The sequence below is a fragment of the Anolis sagrei genome, chromosome 1 (assembly GCF_037176765.1).
Source record: "Anolis sagrei isolate rAnoSag1 chromosome 1, rAnoSag1.mat, whole genome shotgun sequence".
Taxonomy (NCBI): Eukaryota; Metazoa; Chordata; class Lepidosauria; order Squamata; family Dactyloidae; genus Anolis; species Anolis sagrei.
The window spans coordinates 113,820,109-113,843,412 of NC_090021.1; the positions used below are offsets into that span (position 1 = coordinate 113,820,109).

A 23,304-nucleotide genomic window follows, 5' to 3' on the forward strand; every position below is an offset into this window, starting at 1 on the left:
ATTTTGTGTAGCTAGAAAAAATATGGGGGGGGGGGGGGACCAGACGCCATTTAAGTGGGATTTTTTTCCCTCGTATAATCTTTGAAGTAAATATATACCTTGCCTGAGAAAACTATAAAAATCCTGGGTTTGTCATGAAGTTTTCCTTTCATATAAACAGTCTCTGACTAAAGTGCCTTTACAATGGGAACGTTTGCACTGAACGCACATTTTATTAATTTACTAATGCACTTTTTCTTTTATTCACCTACAAAGCCATTAAGGGCCCTTCTGCACCGCCACAGAACCCAGAATATCAAGGCAAATAATCCACAATATCTGCTTTAAACTGGGGCCCTTTCCACACTGCTGAATAAAATCCCACATTTTCTGCTTTGAAGTGGAATATATTGCAGTGCGGACTCAGGGCCCTTCCATACAGCCATACAATCCCACAATATCTGCTTTGAACCGGGTAATTATCTGAGTCCACACTCAGATAATGTGGGATTTCCTGCCTTGATATTCTGGGATAAAAGGCTGTGTGGAAGGGCCCTCAGATAACCCACTTCAAAGCAGATATTGTGGGATTTTCTGCCTTGATATTCTGGGATATAGAGCTATGTGGAACGGCCCTGTGAAAGCCACCCACCGCATGGCTATCAGCCTCCTTTCAGTAGACAAAATCAAGCAAAAGTTTCATGAGAACCACCACTTCTCCGAGGCTCCTTCCACACAGCTGAATAAATCCCACATTATCTGCTTTGTACCAGAATATATGGCAGCGTGGACTCATATAATCCAGTTCAAAGCAGATATTGTGGAATTTCTGCTTTGATAGTCTGAATTATATGGATGTGTGGAAGGGCCCTTAATGTTCCTCTGACAACCGCAAGAGCATCCCTCTGGGCAGCTAAAGCAGGAAATCACAACTGGATTCCCCCGTTCCCTGCCCAGGGTCTGCCTCCAAGAAATGCCAACGGGATTAGATATATAAACCAACTTTCCTACTTCCAACAGACCTCACTACCTCTGAGGATGCTTGCCATAGATGCAGGCGAAACGTCAAGAGAGAATGCCTCTAGACCATGGCCATATAGACCGAAAAAACCTACAACAATCCAATTCATTCATGGTTTTTCAAATTATAATCTGGCCCTCCAACAGTTTGAGGGCCTGTGACCTGGCCCTCTGTTTAAAAGTATTGAGGACCCCTGCCATAGAGGCAAGGCAGTTTTAGTGTTATCATATTAACTCCGCAGTGGAGATGCACCCAAAGAGTTTGGCATCCTTGGAAGTTGAGAGCAGCCGCGCAATGCAAATGATCCCACCCCTCAACCCTGATAGGCTCGCTGCTTCGCCTTCGCCTTCCCTGATTAGCGCCTTAGACCACGAGGCCAACCAATCCCCTTCCTTGATTTGCCTCGGGGGCGTTGCGGCGTTGTTTTGCAGTCCCTATAGCAACCTCGTTCCGGTTGGTCTGACGTCACTGATTTGGCCCCGCCCACCCCGCTAGCCCCTCCCCTCTCCCTCCTGCGGCGGCGCCGTCGCCTCCTTGCTGGCCGAGTTGTTGCCGGAAGTTAAGATGGCGGCCTTTACCGCCCAGACGGACCTGGTGACGGGCTGGTGCCTCTTCGGCCTGGCCTTGCTGGTAAGAAGCCCTCCTTTCAGAGGCCCAGCCTCCCTAAGAGCTCCCTTTGTGGTGTCTGTTGGGACTGTATGGGTGGCAAGGGCCTAAAGGGGTTGGTTTTAGTATTACGCTACTCTTATACTATACAGCAGGCATGGGCAAACTTCGGCCCTCCGGGTGTTTTGGACTCCAACTCCCACAATTCCTAACGGCCTCAGGTCTTTTCCTTTTCCGCTTAAGCGGCTGAGGGGAAAAGGAAAGGGCCTGAGGCCGTTAGGAATTGTGGGAGTTGAAGTCCAAAACACCCAGAAGGTTAAAGTTTGCCCATGCCTGCAGTATAGCCTTTCTTTTGCGTGAGGCTTTAACTCCTAGGTGAGCCTGGAGATGTAGAGCTTTCAGCTTGGGCTCCTACACTGTAGAATTAAAGCGCTTTAACTTCCAGTGGTATGGAATCCTGGGGTTTGTTAATTTGGTGCACACTTTGGCAGATAAGGCACCAGACCTTGTAAAGCGACCACTCCTAACATCCCATGGCATTCAAAATGGTGCCAAACCGCATTAATTCTACAGTGTAGGTGCCACCAATGGCTCAAGATCGTACCTTGGAAACAGAGTCGTTTTCCTTGGGCAAATCACACTCTCTCAGCCTCAGAGAGGGAGGCAAGGGTGAGACTAGACCAGCTCCTCTCTCCTGTCCTTCAGAAAGATGGTAAAGACCTGGCTGTGGGACCAAACCTTTAGGGCAGTGCAATGAGGCAATAATAGGGAAGCTGCTCCGCTGATCGGAGCCAGCATGGTGTCTTGAGATGCTTTTAAATAGCTGATTTTAAAGTAGATATAAGTGATTTTTGTGTATATGTATAGTATATGTATAAGTATGTCCTGGGATTGAATGTTTGCTGTATATATGTTGTGCTCCGCCCCGAGTCCCATGCGGCGTGAGAAGAACGGAACATAAATGTTTTAAATAAGTAAATAAAAAATAAATAAAAGCAATCCCCTCTGAACAAGCATGGCCAAGGTCAGCAGTTATTAGTGACTTGTTAGCAGATTGTTCCAAAAATATAACTTTAAAGGTTGCCACATTTGCAGTCGCAGCCCAAAAAATCCGAGCCAAACTAGTAAAGTCCACAGCAGAAGCTAGAAATGGAAATTAAGATATTTTGAGGATGATATAAACCAGACATTTGTAATTGTTATTATGTCACTACTATAATTTTATTATAGTAGTATATGGATAATTTTAGTATATGGAACTTGTTTTAATACTTGTATTGGAAAGTGCTTATTGTACTTTTAAAGGTTGTATATTTTATGTCATGGCCTATGGCTAGTACAATAAACAATTCATTCAACATGGCCAAGGACACCATGTGATGTCAAGCATGCAACGACAACAAAGTTTGCATTGCATGGCAGCCATAGTTACCAAAAGGATTATGCAATGTAGTGTTGTGTTGTGTGCCTTCAAGTCATTTCCAACTGATGGCAGGGTTTTCCTGGCAAGTTCTCAGCAGAGCTTTGCCGTTTCCTTCCTTCGAGGCCCTGCTGACATTGTAACATAATGCAGTTTTAACTGCCTTGAACTGGATTATATGAGTCTACAGTGCCATATAATGCGGTCCAATGCAGTTTAACTGCATTCTGAAACTGAATGACATGGCAGCATAGATTGGGCCTGAGACAGAGTGACTCACCCAAGACCAGGTAGTTCATGACTGAGTGCGGATTCAAACCCTGGTTTCTCCAGAGTTGTAGTTCAATGCTTAAATTACTACTCCATGCTGGCTTTCCCCCTTGGCATTACTTTATGAGTAAATAAGTGTACGTCCCAGTTAAAGCAGATTGTCATTAAAATGTCCTGTGATGGAATTGCCGTTTGGCTTTTTAAAAAAAATAAAAATAAAAATAATAAACAACCCCTAAAATACAACCTGGGTTTCTGTGTCATTGGAGCAGGAAATCCATTCTGGGTTTTACTCTGACCTTCAGAGAGGATAGACCAGGCATCCTAACAGCCGAAGTTTGCCCGTGCCTGGCCTACTGGCTGTTAGGAATTGTGGAAGTTGAAGTTCAAAACACCGTGAGGACCAAAGTTTGCCCACGTCTGGGATAGACACAGGAGCTTTGTCTAGTTCCACACTGCCAGATAATGATAATGCAGTTTGAACTGCATTATACACTCAGTGTAGAACCATATATATAATGCAGTGCAGTGTGGTTTGAACTGTTTATATGGTTCTAATCTGACCATATAATGCAGTTTAAACTGCAGTATTTGACAGTATTGAACCAGCCAAAGGTCCTGTATCTTTTTGGAAATAAGGTTCTGCAGTTGCCTAGCTCCTCCAAAACTCCAAACTCCAACCACCACTAACTTTGTGTATGTGAAATGTGGGCAGCATAAATCAAGCCAACCAAAATATTATGCAATTTCCATATTTTGAGCTGATTGCATAATCTAGAATTCTCAATTAGCCATCTAGCATACATTAAAAAGCTGGAAATAATTTGTTGTTGCTGCCAACCCTTGGAAAAGTCCAGTATGGGTGGGTGGAGGGGGAGGATATTTGGATGAGATTGAGTCGTATTGTTTTCTTGATATGACCATCACCTCCAGATATTATATCATTATATTTGCATGGTATACCTGTAAAATAACCATTGGAAATGTGAAGCACTTCAGAAGGCTGAGGGTGGAGGGCTGTTTGGAGTGATCTCAGATCTCCTTGTACTCTCTGCTCTGCCAAGCATACATTGAACATCCCAATAGGAACTAACTGCACTCCATGAAAAATGTAATTTACAGTAATGTTTAATAACATTTAGTCATTTTAAGTTACGTACTGTGCATTTTCTTTGTTAATTGGCTAGAACTTTTTGGTAAAACTTACTGTGCATCTACATTGTCATGGCTCAATGCTAGGGAAGTTGTAGTTTGCTGAAGCATCAGCACTCATTAGCAGAAAAGGCTGCAGACCTTGTAAAGCCACAGTTCCCATGATTCCATAACATTGAGCCATGCCAGTTAACATAGTGTCAAGATACATTAATTCTACAGTGTAGATGTGCCCTTAGTGTGACTCATCACTTATCACTGCATCTTTTTTTTAATTTTGTAAGAAATGGCAGCTATATTCTTCATATTTTCATTTTACAAATGGGGTCTTCAAAATCATACCTCCTAAACAGATAATCCAGCTCTACTCCAAAACAGAACCTTAGTTACTGTATCATATTGATCCTTAAGTGTTAACCACATTATTTGCTTTGGTTGTTTATGTCTTGGATATATTCCCTGGAGAAAGTTCTAATCTTTCCTAGTAACCATATTTTCTTCTGTGAACAAAGCACAGTTCCTGTAATAATAAAACTTCATGGCAAAAGTGGTAGACTTCTGTGTAATCATTAAGAGCAAATGTGAACGTCAGTCAGATGTAATAGATGAAATGTACTTGGAGAAGGGAGGCTTGACTTCATTCTCCTCCCAGACATAAATCTTATTAAGTAGTCTTGGACAACTGCTGGTTGTTACATCAGAGGGTCGAAAATAATGGGATTACTTTGCACAAGACTTCCTGAATTCCTGACAAATCTGGCATCTGTATAATTTTGCAAATATAACAGTTCAAGGTAGCCTGCAATGGATCATTTATTCCCATTGTTCATCCAGTGATACAGCAACACTCTTTTGTAGTAAAATTTGGAGTGATCTCAGCTCTCCTTGTTGAGCAAGTATGTACAGTTTCTTCATGCATAAGATTATTAATATATTGTGTATAAAATTACTTCAGTTTATGTGTGTCCAAGGTGTATATGAAACATAAATGGATTTTGTGTTTACACTTGGGTCCCATCTCCAAGATATCTCCTTATGTATATGCAAATATTCCAAAATCTGAAAGAAAGAAAACTTCTGATCCCAAGCATTTCTGAGAACGGATACTCAACCTTTAGAAGATCAAAATAAAATTAAGAGATAAAGTTGATTAGTTTGGAGGCTTGACAGTGTTTTGTGGGCTGAATCTACACTTACAAATAGCAGTTATTTATTTCTCCAACACTGATCTGCAAAGTACAGTGATTTCTAGGGTAGTAATCTCAATAAATTCTGGCTTAGAAGAAGCACAATTCAAAAGCTGTGCCTAGTCTGCAGGGAGTTTTCTATGAACTGTTTTGTATTGGGTATTAAAATATATCAAGAGTGGGTTGTGGTAACCTGTTTCTCTTTTTTAAAGGTTATCCTAGCTTTTTGCTGGGTTTATGTCCGCAAGTACCAGAGCAGACGGGAAAGTGAAGTAATTTCCACTATAACATCAATTTTTGCTCTGGCAATTGCACTTATTACATCGGCACTCTTACCTGTGGATATTTTTCTGGTTTCTTATGTGAAGAACCAAAATGGGACCTTTAAGGTAGGTATTGATTACCATTTCCTGCTATAGATGTCATGTAACCTCTTAAAAAAGTGATTTTAGTTTTTGGATATGTACTATGAATTCTTCTATTAAATGTCCTAATTATAAAAATTCTTAAACCCTTGAAGTGCAATCTTAAATCCTGTTACTAGAAAATAAATCTGTTTGAACTATAGGATTTAATCATATTTTTATCTATACAGTGACACATATTTTCAGAAAGTTAATGGAATGAGATATGGAAAAAGGTAGTGCAACAATGAAAGCAGAATATATGAAAGCTGTGGAGGTGTTCCCAATGTTGTCACACATTGTGGTGGAGAGTTTGGGATAGTAGAACTTTCGTCACCAGTAACTGATTTGTGGGGAGAATCATCTCTAATAGCTACCCTTAAGTGAAAGCTTATACATTTCTCCTGATTTTCCCTTATTCCGGGTCTTATTCCACCACCATAAAACATCAATTCACTTTAATCATTATTACTCCTATCCAGGACTAATTGTGAGAGTTAAAGTCCAAAATACTCGGAGGGCCAAAGTTTGCCCATGCCTTTTATATAGCCCTTTTTTTCATGAGGCTTTAACTCCTAGGTGTGCCTGGAGATGTAGAGCTTTCAGTTTGGACTCCTACACTGTAGAATTAGAGCACTTTGGATTTAGGCTGGTGTCAAAACACCCCAGAAGTGCTAATAATTAAATTGATGAGATAGTACCTTTAAAGTAGTAAATATCTAGCAAATGTGATATTCGCAGAACTTGGTAGTAGTTAAATTTACTCACAAGGAAATCTTGGAAATCTATTTAATGCTAGGTTACTGCCATAAAGCAATGTTACAAGTGAAGAAAATGTGGGCAACTTCTCAGTTCCAATCCCCAAAACCCCATAGCTCCAGAAAGTTTCTCCATCCATCCTTCAAGTCTTCCAATCAGAGCCAGTTTGTGTTACCAGGCTCCCTCCTGCTCAGGGCCCCAGATGCTTTCATTCCTTGACCTTGTAAAACCCATGGTATGTGGATGTTCTGGTGTCTTGAACAGGAGCAAAAGTTGTAGTGAGAACAAAGTACATTAGAAGCTCAATGTTGGAATGTTTTCAATAATCTGCTATTTCTTTGGAAGGAATTACAATTGGTCCTCTATATTTATGGATTTGATTACTCGCAGATTCAATCGGTATGTTCTCTCTAGCAAGCTCTACGGCTTCCAGCATAATTCTATGGTAATTTTCCAGAAGAAGTTAAATGTAGAGCTGTACTGGAGGATGTAGAGATTCTTAGATAAAACACTTCTATATACATTTATAGATCATTGCAAACTATTTTATTGGCAGAGTTGCACTGGAGAACCTAGAAATTCCTCGATAAGTGTTCCCTCAAAAAAAATAAAGAGGTTTTTTTTATTCACAGTTTTTCCACTTTCACAAGGATCCTGCTCCCCAAATGCCATTGAATGTGAAGGAAGGATTGTATTTAACTATTACAACCGATGTCACTATAGCCTTAAGAAGTTCTCTTTGTCAAAGCAATGTATCTTGCATAACCAACCTTTAGCAAATAACCTTATACAGTTGCACCTTTAACTCAATGAATGACTCAGAGAATTGTTAACTCCCTTTATTCTGGGAAGGGTTTTGGTTTACTTAAATACATATACATCTTCTCTCAAGGCTGCTTCGTCAGTCTTTGACACAACAGTTGTTCTCTTAGGTTCCTTCTACACTGATTCCAGGTTATATGCTTTGAACTGGATTACATGAATCTCCACTGCCAGATAATCTGGGATATTCAGATAATCTGGGATCAGATCCTAGGATATAGGGCAATGCAGAAGGGGCCTTAAAAGGGTAGCAGTTCTTTACTGACTTACCTGTATTTTTGCTCTACTCACTTCTGCTGCACTAAAGTAATTTCAGACTTTGCTTGGATCTTCCCTGAAGATCTGTTGCTATTACAGATAATTCTAGTCCAAACTAGTCTTTCTGAGTTCTTTTTTATTTCTTCTCCCCATTAGCTATGCCTTCTTGTTCTTGTGTTTCAGTCTGCCTCTTGTCAGTATGGAATTATCCCATCCAACTTCCAGCCAAGACAGTCAGTCAGTTAGTTTAATGAACTAGTGGATTTTAATGAGTAGAACTCCACAGATACACATACATGCATACATACTAGTAAACAACTTTGTACTGTCCCAAAATCCAGCCAATTTAAATGTACCGTGTGTAAGGTGGACACCTCTGCTCTAAGCTATTTTTTGCATTGCATGAGCTACAAAGTGGGAGTTCCCCTATTGAGTTTCAGTCAAACTGGCATTTTAACATTGTCATTTTTGAAATGACAACTGAAAAATAAAAGGTTAATTATAAAATGAGAAAAATGAAACTTATCAACACATCTTTGCCTGATGCTGAAAAATTATCACTGTAGATGCCTAGTAGGAACTGTGTTTTTCAGTAGGGCATTCCTTGAGAAGGACATTTCAAGTGAGAATGCCTTCTCTCTTACAGTCAACTACCAGAGGTGTTTTAGCGGTGTGGATGAGTACATATAGGAAGAAAGGTTGTTTCAGATATTCTATTGCTTTATGAAATGCAATGACTTTCATTCTCATTGCATGCTCAGTTTGAAATGCCCTGTTGTTCAAAATGGCAAGATGACAGACTGCCCCTGGACATGAAGTGGGAATCAGTGTAGGCATCGCGTGTTCATATTTAGAAGACTCAGTTCTTAACCTGAGATTTGGTGTAGAGAATTGGATTACAGCTGTGGAGATCAGGGTTTGAGTCACCACCCAGCCATGGAAATCCACTAAGTGACCCTGAGCAAGTCACTCTCTCAGCCTCAGAGGAAGGCAATGTTGAACTCCCTCTGAACAAGTCTGCCTGAGAAAACCCCATAAGATGTTGTAAACTAGAAATTATGTGAAAACACATATACAAACTTTTAACCTAGCAGGTTCATTTTGAACAAGGTGAAGCTTCCAAGGTATCAAATGTATTCCCACATACACTTCATTCCAGTAATCCATGCAGAAAGTCACCATATTGTAAGCATCTCTGTCTAGGTTGGACTATATTTGGTGTCTCCACCTAATTAGGTAAAAAGTGCTGATTTCCACTGAGGTCAGTTGTGAGTGATCTAAGAGCAAACCTGAACTGTTCACCTGATCATTCTGGAAGAATGTAGCCCTGCCCCCCAAACAGGTTGAACACAACTGGATGGACAACCCATTTAAAATAACCTGCCTTGCCTGGATTGAATTTTAGCTCAGCGTCCTTTAGCCAGTTACGTTTCCCAGGTACGGACAGCGGATATCTGTTGTCAAAACTGGGTTAGGTGAGAAGGAGATATAAAGTTGGATTTTAATGAGTAGAACTCTATAGACACACATGCATACACACTAGTACTTCATCAGAATCGCTGATGGAGATAATTGTTGCAGAATAGTAATTCCAAAAAGTTATTTTCTGGAAATGACCATTGTGCATAGTGTTCCAGTGCAGCTACCTGATCAGGACTGCAGTTTTTTTTTTGACTGAATAATAAAGAAATGATTACTACAGAATGAGCATCTCTTATCTGGAATTCTGAAATTCAAACTACCCACCAAAAACAATATTGTGCATATAACACACACACACACACCAAAGCCACCCATCTAGACAGGATTGGATTTTGGAGTACTTCAGATTGCAGAATTCTCGATAAAGGATGCTCATTTTATACTGTACTGGCATAGTCTTAGTTATCTATAATATTAGTTAGCCATCTAACCCAATTGAAACAGCTGGTTTAGATAATTAATGTTATTGTAATTATCATTACATCAATGCAGACATATCAGTGCTGACTAACAAATACTAACTATGGAGGAGTGCATAAACCCATCTGATTTGCATCTAAATCAGACTGGCAATTTCGATAAATGAATGATGTAAGATAGTAGTGTGACAGTGTAGCAGTGTAGTTTTTCTTTTTCAATTTTGAATAGGTAAAGAATTAAGAAAAGGAATGTATATGCAGCTAAGAACAGAAGTTAGTCTTTGCAGCAATACAGTATTGCTATTTTGATATTAAAATATAGGCTTTGGCATTGTTATGGCATTGTTATAACAATGCCAATATATGTCATTGTTACTATGATTTTTAAAAGGACGCATTTTTCCTTTTCATCTGTTTTTAGTTTTATTGATGTTTTTTGTTATAAGAATTGTAAATTAAAAACACTTCCAGTCCTGCTTGTTAAAAATGTGTGTGTGTTCAAGTTGTTTGTTGGTTCTTCAGATGAATATATGTGTTAGAATTGTCCATTGTAATCTCTGGTATAAAAATTTTCAGCCATGTCATTCTTTGTTTCTGGCGGGTAACCGAAAATAGAACCAAGGTTTTTCCCCACACTGATCATTTTGTCTTTGAGACATAGTACAGCATGACAGAAACAATTTTTTTACTGGCTTTTTAAAGTCTTTGAGATTTATTGCTGGTTGCCACCAGTTCCTGGCTGATTTCCATATGACAGATTTGGGTTGAGGTATGTTCTGTGTCAGAAATAAAATGTATTATTGTTATCATCATCATCATCATCAGGCTTAGAAATAACTCTTCTACATAGAATTTGTAAATGGCAATTTAATCTAATAGTTGTGTTTTTCTTCATTTGTCAACATATTCAGGACTGGGCTGATGCAAATGTTACAAGACAGATTGAAGACACAGTTCTCTATGCATATTACAGTGAGTAAAATAATGTTTTGAGTTCTTACAGAGATATTTCCTGATTTTGATGTGTGTTCAGTGACTTTCAGTTTTAAATTTGGTTTATTTTTTCTGTCCCCCCCCCTTTTTTTGAGAATTGGAGATCTCTGCATCCAACCCAAACATTCCAGATAAGAATATAATAGGTTCCATTCATCTTGGTGTTGCAATGATGGCATACTTTGTATTTAATATGAATTCCGCAGTGAGAATGTAGCTCAATAATACGTTCCAGCTGAAAGGATTTCTCAGAAAATGTTTTTTGACTTACACATGGGTCCAGCTTCTGATTCCGTTAGGCCCTCACAGCCCTGAGTGATATAGAACAAAGTGGGCACTTCGGTGAGTCTGTCCTTGGGAGCCTCTCAGAGGCTTCATAGGCAGCAAGTAATCCTAAAAACAAAACAAAAATAGAAATGGCTGCAATTGTACTTTTGTTTTAGGAAAAAAGTTAAATAGTGTTGTGGGCAGGGATAGAGGAGCTGTAACTTCACTTCTCCAAAAGACGAGTTAGTGTTTCTTGAGACTCCCAAGAATGGCAGTTCAATCCCCCCCTTCCTAACATAGAAAACAAGTGCTCTGGAAATATTGTGGGCTACAAAATCTGCCTAAGGACCCAGGCATTTGTGCAGCTCATCACAAGAATTACAGAAAGATGAGTGTTGTTTTGTTGAATATGTATTGTGTCATATCATGATCACGTGACCAATGAGGCATTTCAGGAACTCTTAGATTGACAGAGTTCATTTGGTCACTGTAGATCAGGAGCAGGTCTGAAGACTACAGTGCAATAACAGATTTGGAATATGTACAATGACTACATAATGTCTTTGGACTATGATTCTGGATGGTGTGATTTATATTGAATGTAATGGTTTTAAACATTTTAAATGCTTAATGTGTTTTAATTTTAATGTTACTGGAATTGTATGTGTTGTAAGGCATTGAATGATTGCCTATATGTAAGCCGCCTTGAGCCCCCTTCGGGGTAGAGAAAGACGGGGTATAAGTAGAGTAATATATATATAGAGAGAGGGAGAGAGTTGCCCCCTCCTAGTGGAATTGCTGCAGACCACCCTGCCAAAATGTGTATCCTCACTTCCAAACATACATACACCTATATAGCGCAAAGCCAGAGGTGTTGGATTTCCTGGATTTGAAAAACCCGTGTTATAGTAAACAATTTTGAGAAATTGTTTCCTTGTTCTAACATATGCTGAGCACGATATTCAGAAATGTCTGACAGTATGTGAGCAGATTTGTTTCAGGATTTCAGTATCCGTGGCTAGTTATTTTGTTTTGCAGTGTCTACATTTTGCTCTCCTGCTAGGTAAAGAAACTATTTATGTAAACGGCTCTTTCCAGCTGAGCAGATGATATTTGGTTCCAGCAAGGAGGAAAAAATCTGCTGCAATTTGAATGAAGTATATCACAGTGTTGCATCGAAGAGTGTAGGAGACCTCAGTCAGAGCATAGTGAAGGTTTATTGACTTTCACTGACTGCTAGGATAGATTCTCCTTACTTGCCAATATTTGTGGGGGAAAATAACTGTTTATGCATTTGGGCCACCTGTCAGATAAGCTTGGAAGCTTAAAATATCACATTCATACTTGCAGATGTAAGTGAGGTAGTAAATAAATACCTCCTTGGTACTGAACCAGTGTTTCAGTATTTTAAATTAAACATTCCTTCAAGGAGTTTTTAAACATCTGCGAATGCAAATATTTAAACAGATTTCCTGTTTTCCAAAAATGGGGTACTTTTGATATAATAACCTCTTCAGATTCTTGCATAATACTGTGCTATTTTTAGAGGGCAGTGACTCAGATGTGGCGGCCAGGTAGATTGCTTCTCTATGTAAATCTGGCATATCTGCATAAAATGTAAGGCTTATACAAGTGCTGAATCATTTTTTTTTATTGTGGAGAAGAAAGAAAGAGATGCTGTCTGTACCTCTGTTTTAGTCCTTACAGCAAAAAAGGAAAGGCTTCTAGGGACCACTGAGCATATTCAGTGATGACTGTTGAGAAGGGGGATTACTTACTTGCAAATAGAAAGAGTCCATGAAGTTATAGAATTCACATCCTTCTATTTTTATATATAGAAAGTCTTATTTCACTTCAACACACTGGTTAGGTTTAGATGTAACAGATATCTTGAAGTATCAGACTGCAGATCCACCTGCTTAAGCATTCCTTTTCCTACAGTGGCCAACTAGATGCTCTCAGAAATCCTCTGATTCCCGTTCCTAACTTAAAACCAAAATTATAACACTTTTAAAAACTGCATTGTTCTGGCTGGCATTTCAGCAATTCATAACATTGTCAGTACTGTGTTCTCATTCTTAACATGCAGATAATATTAGATCTGCTTAGTCTCTACTGCAGAATATAAGTTCATGCATTAATGATAGACAGCTAAATTTCTCAGTTTGATTCTTCTCTGAAAACAAGACCTAATGACATATAAATGGATTTAAAATTTAGAATTTCTGCATTAAAATGTGCATATTGCTATTAAAGTTTTTTCAGATGTAAAGAATATAAATCACACAAATTACAGATGTAATTTAAAAAATAAAACCAATGGGCCAGTGCTTTTACTTAAGCTAAAATGTCAAAATAGCAATAAAAGTGTTAGAAGTACTCCTAAGCAGTTATTTAAGCCAACTGTTCAAGCTGGGGAAGGGGGGGGGGGGGGAAGTGACTAGGCCATAGTCTGTGGTGAAAAGGCCCATATCTGCATCATGAATTCTTAGATCACCAAGGCATTTTAAGAGGGCTGTTCTAGGGGGCATACAATTTAGCAGACTGTCTATAGCGAACAGGAGCTCTGGCTTTGAAAGTTTCTTTCTTTCTTTCTTTTTTTGGAGTATAGAAACCTCCTGATGAATTGGACAAAGAAGGATAATTTGTTGAAAACGGAACCTTCCCATTTTCTTCATTGACCCCAGAAATGTTGAAAGAAGGCCTTATGCTGGCTATAAAAACATTCTAAAATTGCATAAAAAAGAAATAGGAGAAATTCTCCCACTGAAAGTGTTAAAATACTGCATAGCCAATAAAAGTGTTGTCATTAAAGAAAATGATTTTTTCCTCATTTTAGAATCTTTCTCCTTGATGCCTTTCTCCTTTGATGCCTAAAATATTATAGTAAAAGTAAAGGTTTTCCCCTGACATTAAGTCCAGTCGTGTCTGACTCTGGGGGTTGGTGCTTATCTCCATTTCTAAGCCGAAGAGCCAGCGTTGTCTGTAGACACCTCCAAGGTCATGTGGCCGGCATGACTGCATATTATAAAATATTATACAGTTGTAAAAAAATTACATATATTGTGGGTTGGTCATAAGCATCATTTTTAACATGTTCAGTAAAATAAATTTCATTATTTTGTGTTATTGTCCCTATATTAGCATTCTGGAAATATTGCCTGGATGAATGGATTTCTTATGAAGCCATAGTTACAGAATTTGACACAGCTAAATCTCTTTCAATGAAATTATCTTCTATGTCTTTAGACATCAACATAAGATTAATATTAAAAAGGAAGATTAATATTAAAAAGGATTCCTATTTCTATGATGGAATGTTGTGAATGCCCAGTTTAAGAAATGTGCACTACAAAAGTGATGTCCCCATCCATATACTGTAGTTTCATTTCTTTTTTGATGCTACAGAATACAAAAACGGGAAATCTCATTTTTTGTTGAAAATGGGAAAAATTGAAAAAGCCACATGAATATTTTCTAGGGGTAATATATATTTTTAAAATATGGAGTTTATTCTTTCTCTTTTGAAGAAAACATTTTTCAGTGCCTTGGTTGAATGCTGTTGCACAGATCAACCTCCAGATGGTGGTAATGTTTTGAATATAGACAACAGGCATATATTACCTACCATTCAAAATATCTGATTAATGAGGGAAGTCTTAAATAACTTAAAGGCACCAGATCCTGACTGATCTTGGAAGCTAACTAGGGTTAATACATGCTCAGTACTTGTGTAGGAGACTGTCAGTAAATATCGGGTGCTGTAGGCTCTCTTTCATGGGAAGGGACTAACAAAACCACCTCTTAGGGGTGTTCCTTACCTTGGAAAACCCTATGAAATTGATAGGATTGCATAATTAGACAGACGACTTGAAGATACACACAAGTAAACGCACACTCACTATTGGGTATTCTGCCTTGAGTTAAGTCATGAGTTAGTATGATGACTACTGAAATACATGATAATATGAATGAGAAAGCTAAATATTACTTGGATAATAATTCTTGTTATGGGTACCTCTGAAAACTTATGTGAAGATTTTAAGGAACTCAAAAATGGTCAACGGTTTCCGTCCACTTTAGACAACTTCTCATTAACTGTTGCGATTTCAAAAAACAAGTCCTGATTTTTAGATGAAACTAATAGTTTAGTCTCTATGCTTGTGCGTATATGCCTTCAAGTTGGTTGTTAGCTTATGGTGCCCACATTAATTTTATAGGGTTTTCGTAGACAAGGAATAGTCAGAGGTGGTTTTGCCAGTTCCTTCCTCTGAAATACAGCTTACGGCAGCCAGTTGTTGGTGGGTGATCTCCTAGCAATCTGATCTTGGAAGCTAAGCTGGCCTTGCTTAGCTTCCAAGACCTCATAAGACCAGGTACCTTTAGAGTATTTATGTCCCTTTAGTATGTTTAGAAATCAGCTTTTTAAACTGATTTGTTATCACTTCATTGTGCCGAAAGCTGCATGTGTTATTGTGTATTATAGTGCCATTTGGTTGATTTGAAAAATAAGATATGTGTTTTGTAGTGGGGTTGTTTCATGGCCACTGATTCAATGAAATATTTGTGAAATAATCTGACTTGAATTATTTACTCTCCTTGTATATTTGGAATTTCCATTTTTTATATAGGTAATCCCTCCTACCTTCCGGAGTCAATATAGACTCTGTACTAAGAGAAGTTTAAGATGTGGAAGAAGTTATACTCAATAGACTGTCTTAGCTTTTTTCCTTTGTCGTATAGGAGGGAAGTGACCCTCTAACTGGTGGTATTTGTGTTGACCTATCTGAGAGACTTAATTTGAGTTTCTAGGAAGCCTAAATTTGGGAGTCAAATCTAGGACCCTTTTGCTCTAGTTGAAAATTAAGCTTTGTATGATGTCATCCTTAGTGTATTTAGAACTTTTGCTTTAATGTGATTAGATACTTAATGAGATGCCTTGTTGACTGAAACTCCAAAGATATTTAAGGAATCAGTTATACATTTAAGCTTTCTAATTGAAGATTCATGTAAGTTCATAGTCTTGTATATATTATTTGGCTTTACTTATATATAATCTTAGGGCTTATTACATCTAGCTAATGAGAACAGCTTAATATAAGTTTAAAACTTATTGACTCTTCACAAGTCCTCAAGCACATCTCTGAAACCAAATGAGTTTTGGCTGAAAATACTAAGTTGTTCATTTGGTAAGATCAAACAAATCAGCTTGGATGATAGTATAACGTTTACTTAACATTGGATTATAGCATATTGGGAAGCATGACAATTGGAATGCTTAAGCATATTTAGCAATATTTTATGTGAATGTGTGTGGTTTTTTAAAAAAGCAAACATTATTTTCCAGTGTATACATCTTCATTGACCTTCACTCAATGCAGATGCAGAATCTGTAGAAGCAACTGTTAAGGACCCACTCCAGTCAACAGTTCTGCATATGTTCTCATTTGCCTATAGGTTCTGTTTCGTTGTTTCAGACAAGGGGTTGAAACTACTCATACCGTTCCTCAGATGAACCACATACCCAAGAACCAGTTCATTAAAATGAACTGGAGAAGCCTTGAGGATAGGAAATCTCAGGATGTATTCAAGAGACTGTATGCAGTCCTGGATTATGATCAGAATATATAAAAATATTATTTGACTGTAGCATCTGGGTTTTTTTTACTAACTGGAACTTAATCTTATTAATTTAAACAACCCACTCTTTTATTCTCATCAACTTGACAGCAGCATGTTTTATATGAGGCAGAAAACATTTCTAAAGAACCTTTGGTAGTGATAAGCCAAAATCACTATAGAACAAGAAAGCTTTGTTCTGTGGATGAAGTGCAGCGTGATCATATCTGGATTTCTTGTATGGTCACCAGTGTTTATCTGTATTAAGCACACTGCTATTAAAGGTTTCACACTTGAAAAAGATCAGACTGAAGCCTTATTTGGCAATGTCTATTTTTTCAATAAGAATATATAAGGTGTTTTTTTTTACGTGTCAGGTGCGACTTGAGAAACTGCAAGTTGCTTCTGGTGTTAGAGAATTGACTGTCTGCAAGGATATTGCACAGGGAATGCCCAGATTTTTTATGTTTTACCATCCTTGTGGGAATTTTCTCTCATGTCCCCACATGGGAAGCTAGAGCTGACAGAGGGAGCTCAACCTGCTCTCCCCGGATTTGAACCGCTGCCCAGTCGGTTAACAGTCCTGCCGGCACAAGGGTTTAATCCATTTCACCACTGAGGGCTTCTAGAATATATAAGTGAACCAGATATTCTTTTCATTGCCTGAACTGAAAACACAAGTGTTTGTGGGACAAACTTCCATTATCGTTGATAGTATGAGGGGGAGAGGGGTGTTGCACTATCTTCTAGCTGTAGGGCCATAGCAGTGTAATACTGGTAGTTGTAGCAAATAATTGTTTTCTCTTGTCCCTTTTGGTTAACAGTATAGAATCCAGATGTATTCTTAATTTGAAGTTACTTTAAGTGTTTAAGATGGCTTCTCTTTTATCTTCACTAGAATGTTCAATGATGGGATTTACTCTAGTTTTTTCTTGGGCATAGAAAAAAATCCGAAAATGAACTCTAGATGTCTATATAACAATATTTGCTGGCGTCGGTTCCATGTTAGTCATGCCCCTCCTTCCCTGTCCCCTGTGTCCCCCCCCCCCCCCGATGCCGCCTTTGTTCTTACAACTAATTCAGAAGAGTGATTTTGCCTTTTAGTTACATTCATGTCTAAACTGCTGGATATATTGGTAACACTGAATCAATACATTGTATGTTTCATGCCTTATGAGTGAAAGCTAGAGAATCCCACTTCAATGGATCTTCAGAGCTTTTGGGCTCATACTCGCTTTATTATATACATAAAACAACATTGTAGTGGTAGTAGTTTTAACTGATAAACCTCACAAGAAGAAAGGTTTGCGACATGACTGTATTTTCATTTCTCCACTTTAGCACTGTATTCCATCATACTGTTCTGTGTATTCTTATGGATACCATTTGTCTACTTCTACTATGAAGAGAAAGATGAAGATGATGCCAACACATGTTCAGTAAGAAGCCTTTATTTATTTCATAACTATTATGTATATAGTAAATAAAATACTTTTATTTCCTTGTTTTACCACTAGTTGAATCGTTAAATGCTCTCTGGCACTAAAACTATTTAGAAGATACCAGGTTCACTTGCTGAGATTTTAGATACAGTTAACAGCATCAAGTCACAACTGATGGGAAAGACCACAACTTGAGATGCAAGACAATCTCTTCCAGTCAGAACAGACCATGAAGTTGTCGTAAGGAAGAAACTGGTTAGTCGTGCACAACTGCTATAGCAGCCTGTAACCATGGAAGACACTATTTCAGATTAAGTACAGTTATTAGTCCCAAGTAGAGTAAACCATGTGAACCAGTTGAATTTGTGTGAGGTCGTAATTCATTTAATAGATGCATTCTTATCGGCACTTAAAATTGCATTAAGGTCAAAATACTACTTGATCTGGTTTCAACCTGGTTTTGGTACTTGTATGCATGTATTTATTTGCTTAGGATAACCTTGGAGTAAAATAATGTCAGATTTGCCTGTTTGACTACAGTAGGTTTTCTAGGGTTTCAAACTAGGGTCTTTTTCCATTAGTTATTACTTGATTTTCTTAATTGTAAATGTCAGGACTTGAACCTGAAATCTTCTATATGCAATAACTAGAACATAAATATCAGTCCTTTTATAGCACCAGAACACTCATAGTCCATTAAGCTAACCATTTCTTTGCCCTCTTGGCAAGTGCAAGTGGAGGCAGAAGCCTAAAGGAACAATATTTATGCAGTAAATCACATTTCCTTTTTTCAAAGACTACTTCTAGGGGAAGCAGCTGTGGCCACCATATTATTTTCTGATTCTATGCTTCTGTGAAACTGTGTGTAAAGGATTCTTATCAGTGAAATTGCAGAACAAGAGCAAAAATAATGTAATACATTCAATAATGTTGGCAGTTCTCATTTTTGAGTAGTAGTGCCTCTGAAACAAGAAAAGGAAAGAGAACTAGAAGGTTTGATATTGAACTGGTGGAGATAAATAACGTTTGCATTTAGGGGCTAAGAAAATCAGCTGTAAGAGAGATCCTGGGTCATACTGGAAACAAATGTAAAGTTTGTTTTTGGAAATGATACTAAAAGTTAATTCCAGCTTCTACAGGAAGAAATCAAGATTCTTGAAATGAATTCCAATGTAAACCAATTAAGCTTCTTTGATGGGAAAATTGTGTTCACTGCATGAATTAGCATGAAGAGATTATATGTATTTCTGAAATCGCTTATTACTTTAATTTTACAGCAGGTTCAAACTGCATTGAAATACACACTTGGGTTTCTTCTGGTTTGTACCGCTCTTCTGATAATTGGGTAAGTATTTGCATGTGTGTGTACAAGTGTATTAGAATATCATTCTTAATTCAAATTTTATACACCTGCCAGGATGACACATCCCCACTTCATCTCATTCTGCCCCAAATAGAGGGTCATGCTTTATTCAATTAATTTAATTTGACCAGAAAATAACATTTTTATTTTTTAACACTCTTGATAATCTTCCCCCTATCTTTCCCAGATCTTCCTCTCAACTTCCTGTTTTCTTTGTCACAACTTTCTTTAATGACACCCCATTTGCTTTCTTTGTCTTCCCATCCTTGAATTTGATGAAACACCCTTCTAAATCCTAATGAACATACAGTCCTCATATAAGGTCAAATATAAAATAAATATTCAGGGATTGATCTCTCTTTGTTGCATTCCTTGGGAGCTTCCCAAAGGAGCAGTTCACCTTTTAAGTCAGGTTCTCTATCAACAACACCATTTTTTTTAAAAACAGAAGGGGGCTCCTGTATACTTTTGGCAGTGCACGTGACACTGGGACGCTTCCAGGCTGAACACTAGCACCAGGGCCATTTGTATTTGCCTATTCCTGTGTATATTTGTAGAATTGGTAGCTGCATAGAGTTCTGCAAACATTGACTGGTTTTAATAGCCGGTCCCAACTTGGTGCCAAAGTTTATGTGGTCTCTTTTCCTGTCATTTTTGTGCAGTAGGATATTGGAATAATCTCCTACCCATAAAAATGTTTAGGAGGAGATCTATGGCTTATTAATATAATTATTACACGTACAACATTGTTGATCTTCTGCCCTTTGAATGTGGTGTGGACACTCATCTGCTCGTAGAAGAAGTCCTTATCAGAGTTGGTGGTACATTTTTGTATTCTTTTTTGTGTTTTTCTGCTCATATTTTATTAATTATTATAGGTGGCCCTTGGTATCCACTGGGGTTTTGTTCCAGGTCTCCTTGTGTGTATCAAAATCTTTCCATGCTCAAATCCTATTAAATACAATGGTGTAATTAAATAACATCCCTTATATAAAATAGCAAAATCAAAGCCTGTTTTTTGGATTTTTTGGAGGGGAGGGGTGGTATTCTTGAGCCATGGTTCATTGAATCTGGACTCAGAATCTATGGATTTGAAGGATGACTGTATTTATTAATTAAAATATTGCTATTTTTTCTGTATCTAAAGATCTCTGGGCCACCTATAATAACATCAGTTTAAAACAAACAATAAAAGTATTTTTAAACAATTAAAATAGAATGTAAAATTATTGCTTGACAACATAATCATATATTGACAATAATGATTTGAAAATACTTAAATTTATTATAGTACAAGTTTAGCATCCCTTATCTAGAATTTTGAAATACTCCAAAATGTACATAAAATTACAAAACAGGTTGTGTTTGTAAGGTGTATATGAAACCTTTTTTAAAGATTTGGGCCCCATCTCTTAGATACCTCATTATATACAGAGCTGCAAATACATTCAAAAATCTGGAAAAATCTGAAACACTTCTGTTCCCAAGCATTTTGGATAAGTGATATTCAACCTATATGTGATAAATGAGAGCCAGAATAGTGTAGAGGTTTGAGCACTAGAACACAGCTCTGGAGACAAGATTTTGAATCTCCACTCAACTGTGGAAACTCCCTGGGTTTGGGCAGGTCACACTCTCTCATCAGAGGAAGGCAAAGGCAAATTGCCCCTGAACAGATCTTGCCAAGATACCTCCACCTTAGGATTGCCATAAATTGGAAATGACAGCAAAATTGTAAATGGAAAGAAAAAAAATATATAAAGTATTTGTGAAGGAAGAATCTTCAGTGAAACAGCTGGTTTTGTGCCACTACCATAACCTCAGTAGGGTACCATAGTTGTAGGCATGAGGCAACTCCACCTCTCGCTGTTGCTGGTATATTCATTTCATGGGCCACTACCACCAGTGAACACGAGAGTAGGATGGAAGAAGAATGAAACAATAAGAAGAAAAGATAGGTGCTCCCTCCTTCCTTTTCCTATTCCTCTCTCTTTCTGCAGGTAGAAGAGAATGAAGGCAGAAAGGTGCTAGTGACAAAAAAGTTTCAATTTTTTAAAAATACTTTTTATTTTCAGATAAGGTTTGCTCAACCTGTATATGGTACCTTTCAGCATGTCAGCGAGATTTCGTATGTGCAGGAAGTTACTTGAATGCCCTCCTATTTAAAAATATCTACTGTGTGATGGTCTGGCTTCAGTATGAAAAATTGAGAAACCACAGTAACACTCCTTTAAAAATTCAAAATCTTTCAAATATATATGTAGTTTTCACTCTTTCCACAATCAATTTCACCAGATGAATTCATCTCTGAATGGTAGTCCCTATATACATTTGAATAACTGTTTTCTCTTGTATGATATGCATGTGTGTATTTTAAATTATAATTCATGTTTAGTAAATTTTTGATGCTAGTTTTAGCTCTATATTTAATCCTTATTTGGCTTTTTGGCTGTTGAATCTGAAGAGAGAAATAAGTCAATATTTGAATACATCTGATTGTTACTGTAATTTTGCACGTTGCAGAAGAGATTTGCTTGACAACCATAGTGTGACTTCAGTAATGAAGATCTCAGATAAAAACTGAATATGTTGTGTAAATTGGTGTTCCACACTTGCTTCATGAAGCAAATACATTTGGAGACATGTGGGCTGATTAGAAAGTATCTTATAAAAATAATCAGTTGAAAACAATAGTTTTGTTGTTCTATTTTTACGAACATGGTAGAACTTACAGATAAGCCTTGCTAGGAAGTTCACTGGGGTATTATTACAAATACCTTCATAGAGAAGAAATAGCCTTCATGGGATAATATCGTTTTAAAAGCATATCACCGTATATAGATTATCTCTAAAACAAACTGCCTTTAGCTACCTTGAGAGACGCCCGTTATTTTCCACAGACCTTGTCTTCCTTAGAAGCTTTCTAATTTAAAATACTTGACCCAAATAAAAGCGCACACTGAAATGTGCAGATGCTTTTATCTTAATATAGCTGTTACTTCTTGAAATGACTGCAGTTCAAAGCACATTCTTGCTTGAAAAGAACTACTGATCCTGCTGTCAGTCACTAGATATATTCTTTCAACTTTTATGCTATTTATTAGAAAAATCCCAATTATTTTATTACACAGTTATAAAATAAAACAGTTTAAAATATAGTATATTTAAAATCAACTGTAATACTGAAAACAATTATATATATATATATATATATATATATAGAGAGAGAGAGAGAGAGAGAGAGAGAGAGAGAGAGAGAGAGAGAGTTGAATTGAATTAAAATCCACCATGACACTACATTTCTGTGGTGGTGGGATTGCATTCTCCAGTGGGGCAAAAGGTTATGCTGATGGTAGTGCTGCTAATATTTATTTACCCTATTTATACCCTACCTGTCTCTACCCCAAGGGGGATTCAAGGCGGCTTACATATGTCAGTTATTCATTGCCTTAAACACATGTAACATTAAGCTTAAAATCCATTGAATTAATAGCTTTTTCATATCAGACAAGCTTTTGCCAAACTAAGACTACATTTGCACTAAAGTGTAGATGTATCCTAAATCTGCCAAAAAGCAGCAGCATTTGGGAGAGGTTGGGAGTGGCATTTGTGCTATATGTCTCTGAGATAATGGCAATGGCACCATAACTAACACTTAGGAATACTGTGCAAAAATAGTCAAGGTAAAAGAGATAGAACCAGAAGAAGGAATTTCCAGGTCAGATGGCTCTCACTGAAAAATCTAAAGATGATGTGCTGGAATCCAGGAAGAGACTGTTCACTCACCCAAACCAACTTGTTGCTAATCATAATGATTGAAATGCAAAAGTACAAAATGGAG

At 37.6% G+C, this 23,304-nt stretch overlaps 1 protein-coding gene across 1 annotated transcript in view; it reads left to right on the forward strand.

Moving 5' to 3' along the window:
• The first annotated feature begins 1,495 nt into the window (after positions 1 to 1,495).
• LMBRD1 (LMBR1 domain containing 1) overlaps positions 1,496 to 23,304 on the forward strand; it is a 70,303-nt gene continuing 48,494 nt past the window's right edge. Inside the window, exons 1-5 of the mRNA XM_060752833.2 lie at positions 1,496 to 1,630; positions 5,848 to 6,024; positions 10,691 to 10,751; positions 18,000 to 18,097; positions 19,378 to 19,445. Of these exons, the coding sequence (XP_060608816.1) occupies positions 1,565 to 1,630; positions 5,848 to 6,024; positions 10,691 to 10,751; positions 18,000 to 18,097; positions 19,378 to 19,445 (470 nt within the window). The 5' untranslated portion in view covers positions 1,496 to 1,564. The remainder of the gene's footprint in view (positions 1,631 to 5,847; positions 6,025 to 10,690; positions 10,752 to 17,999; positions 18,098 to 19,377; positions 19,446 to 23,304) is intronic.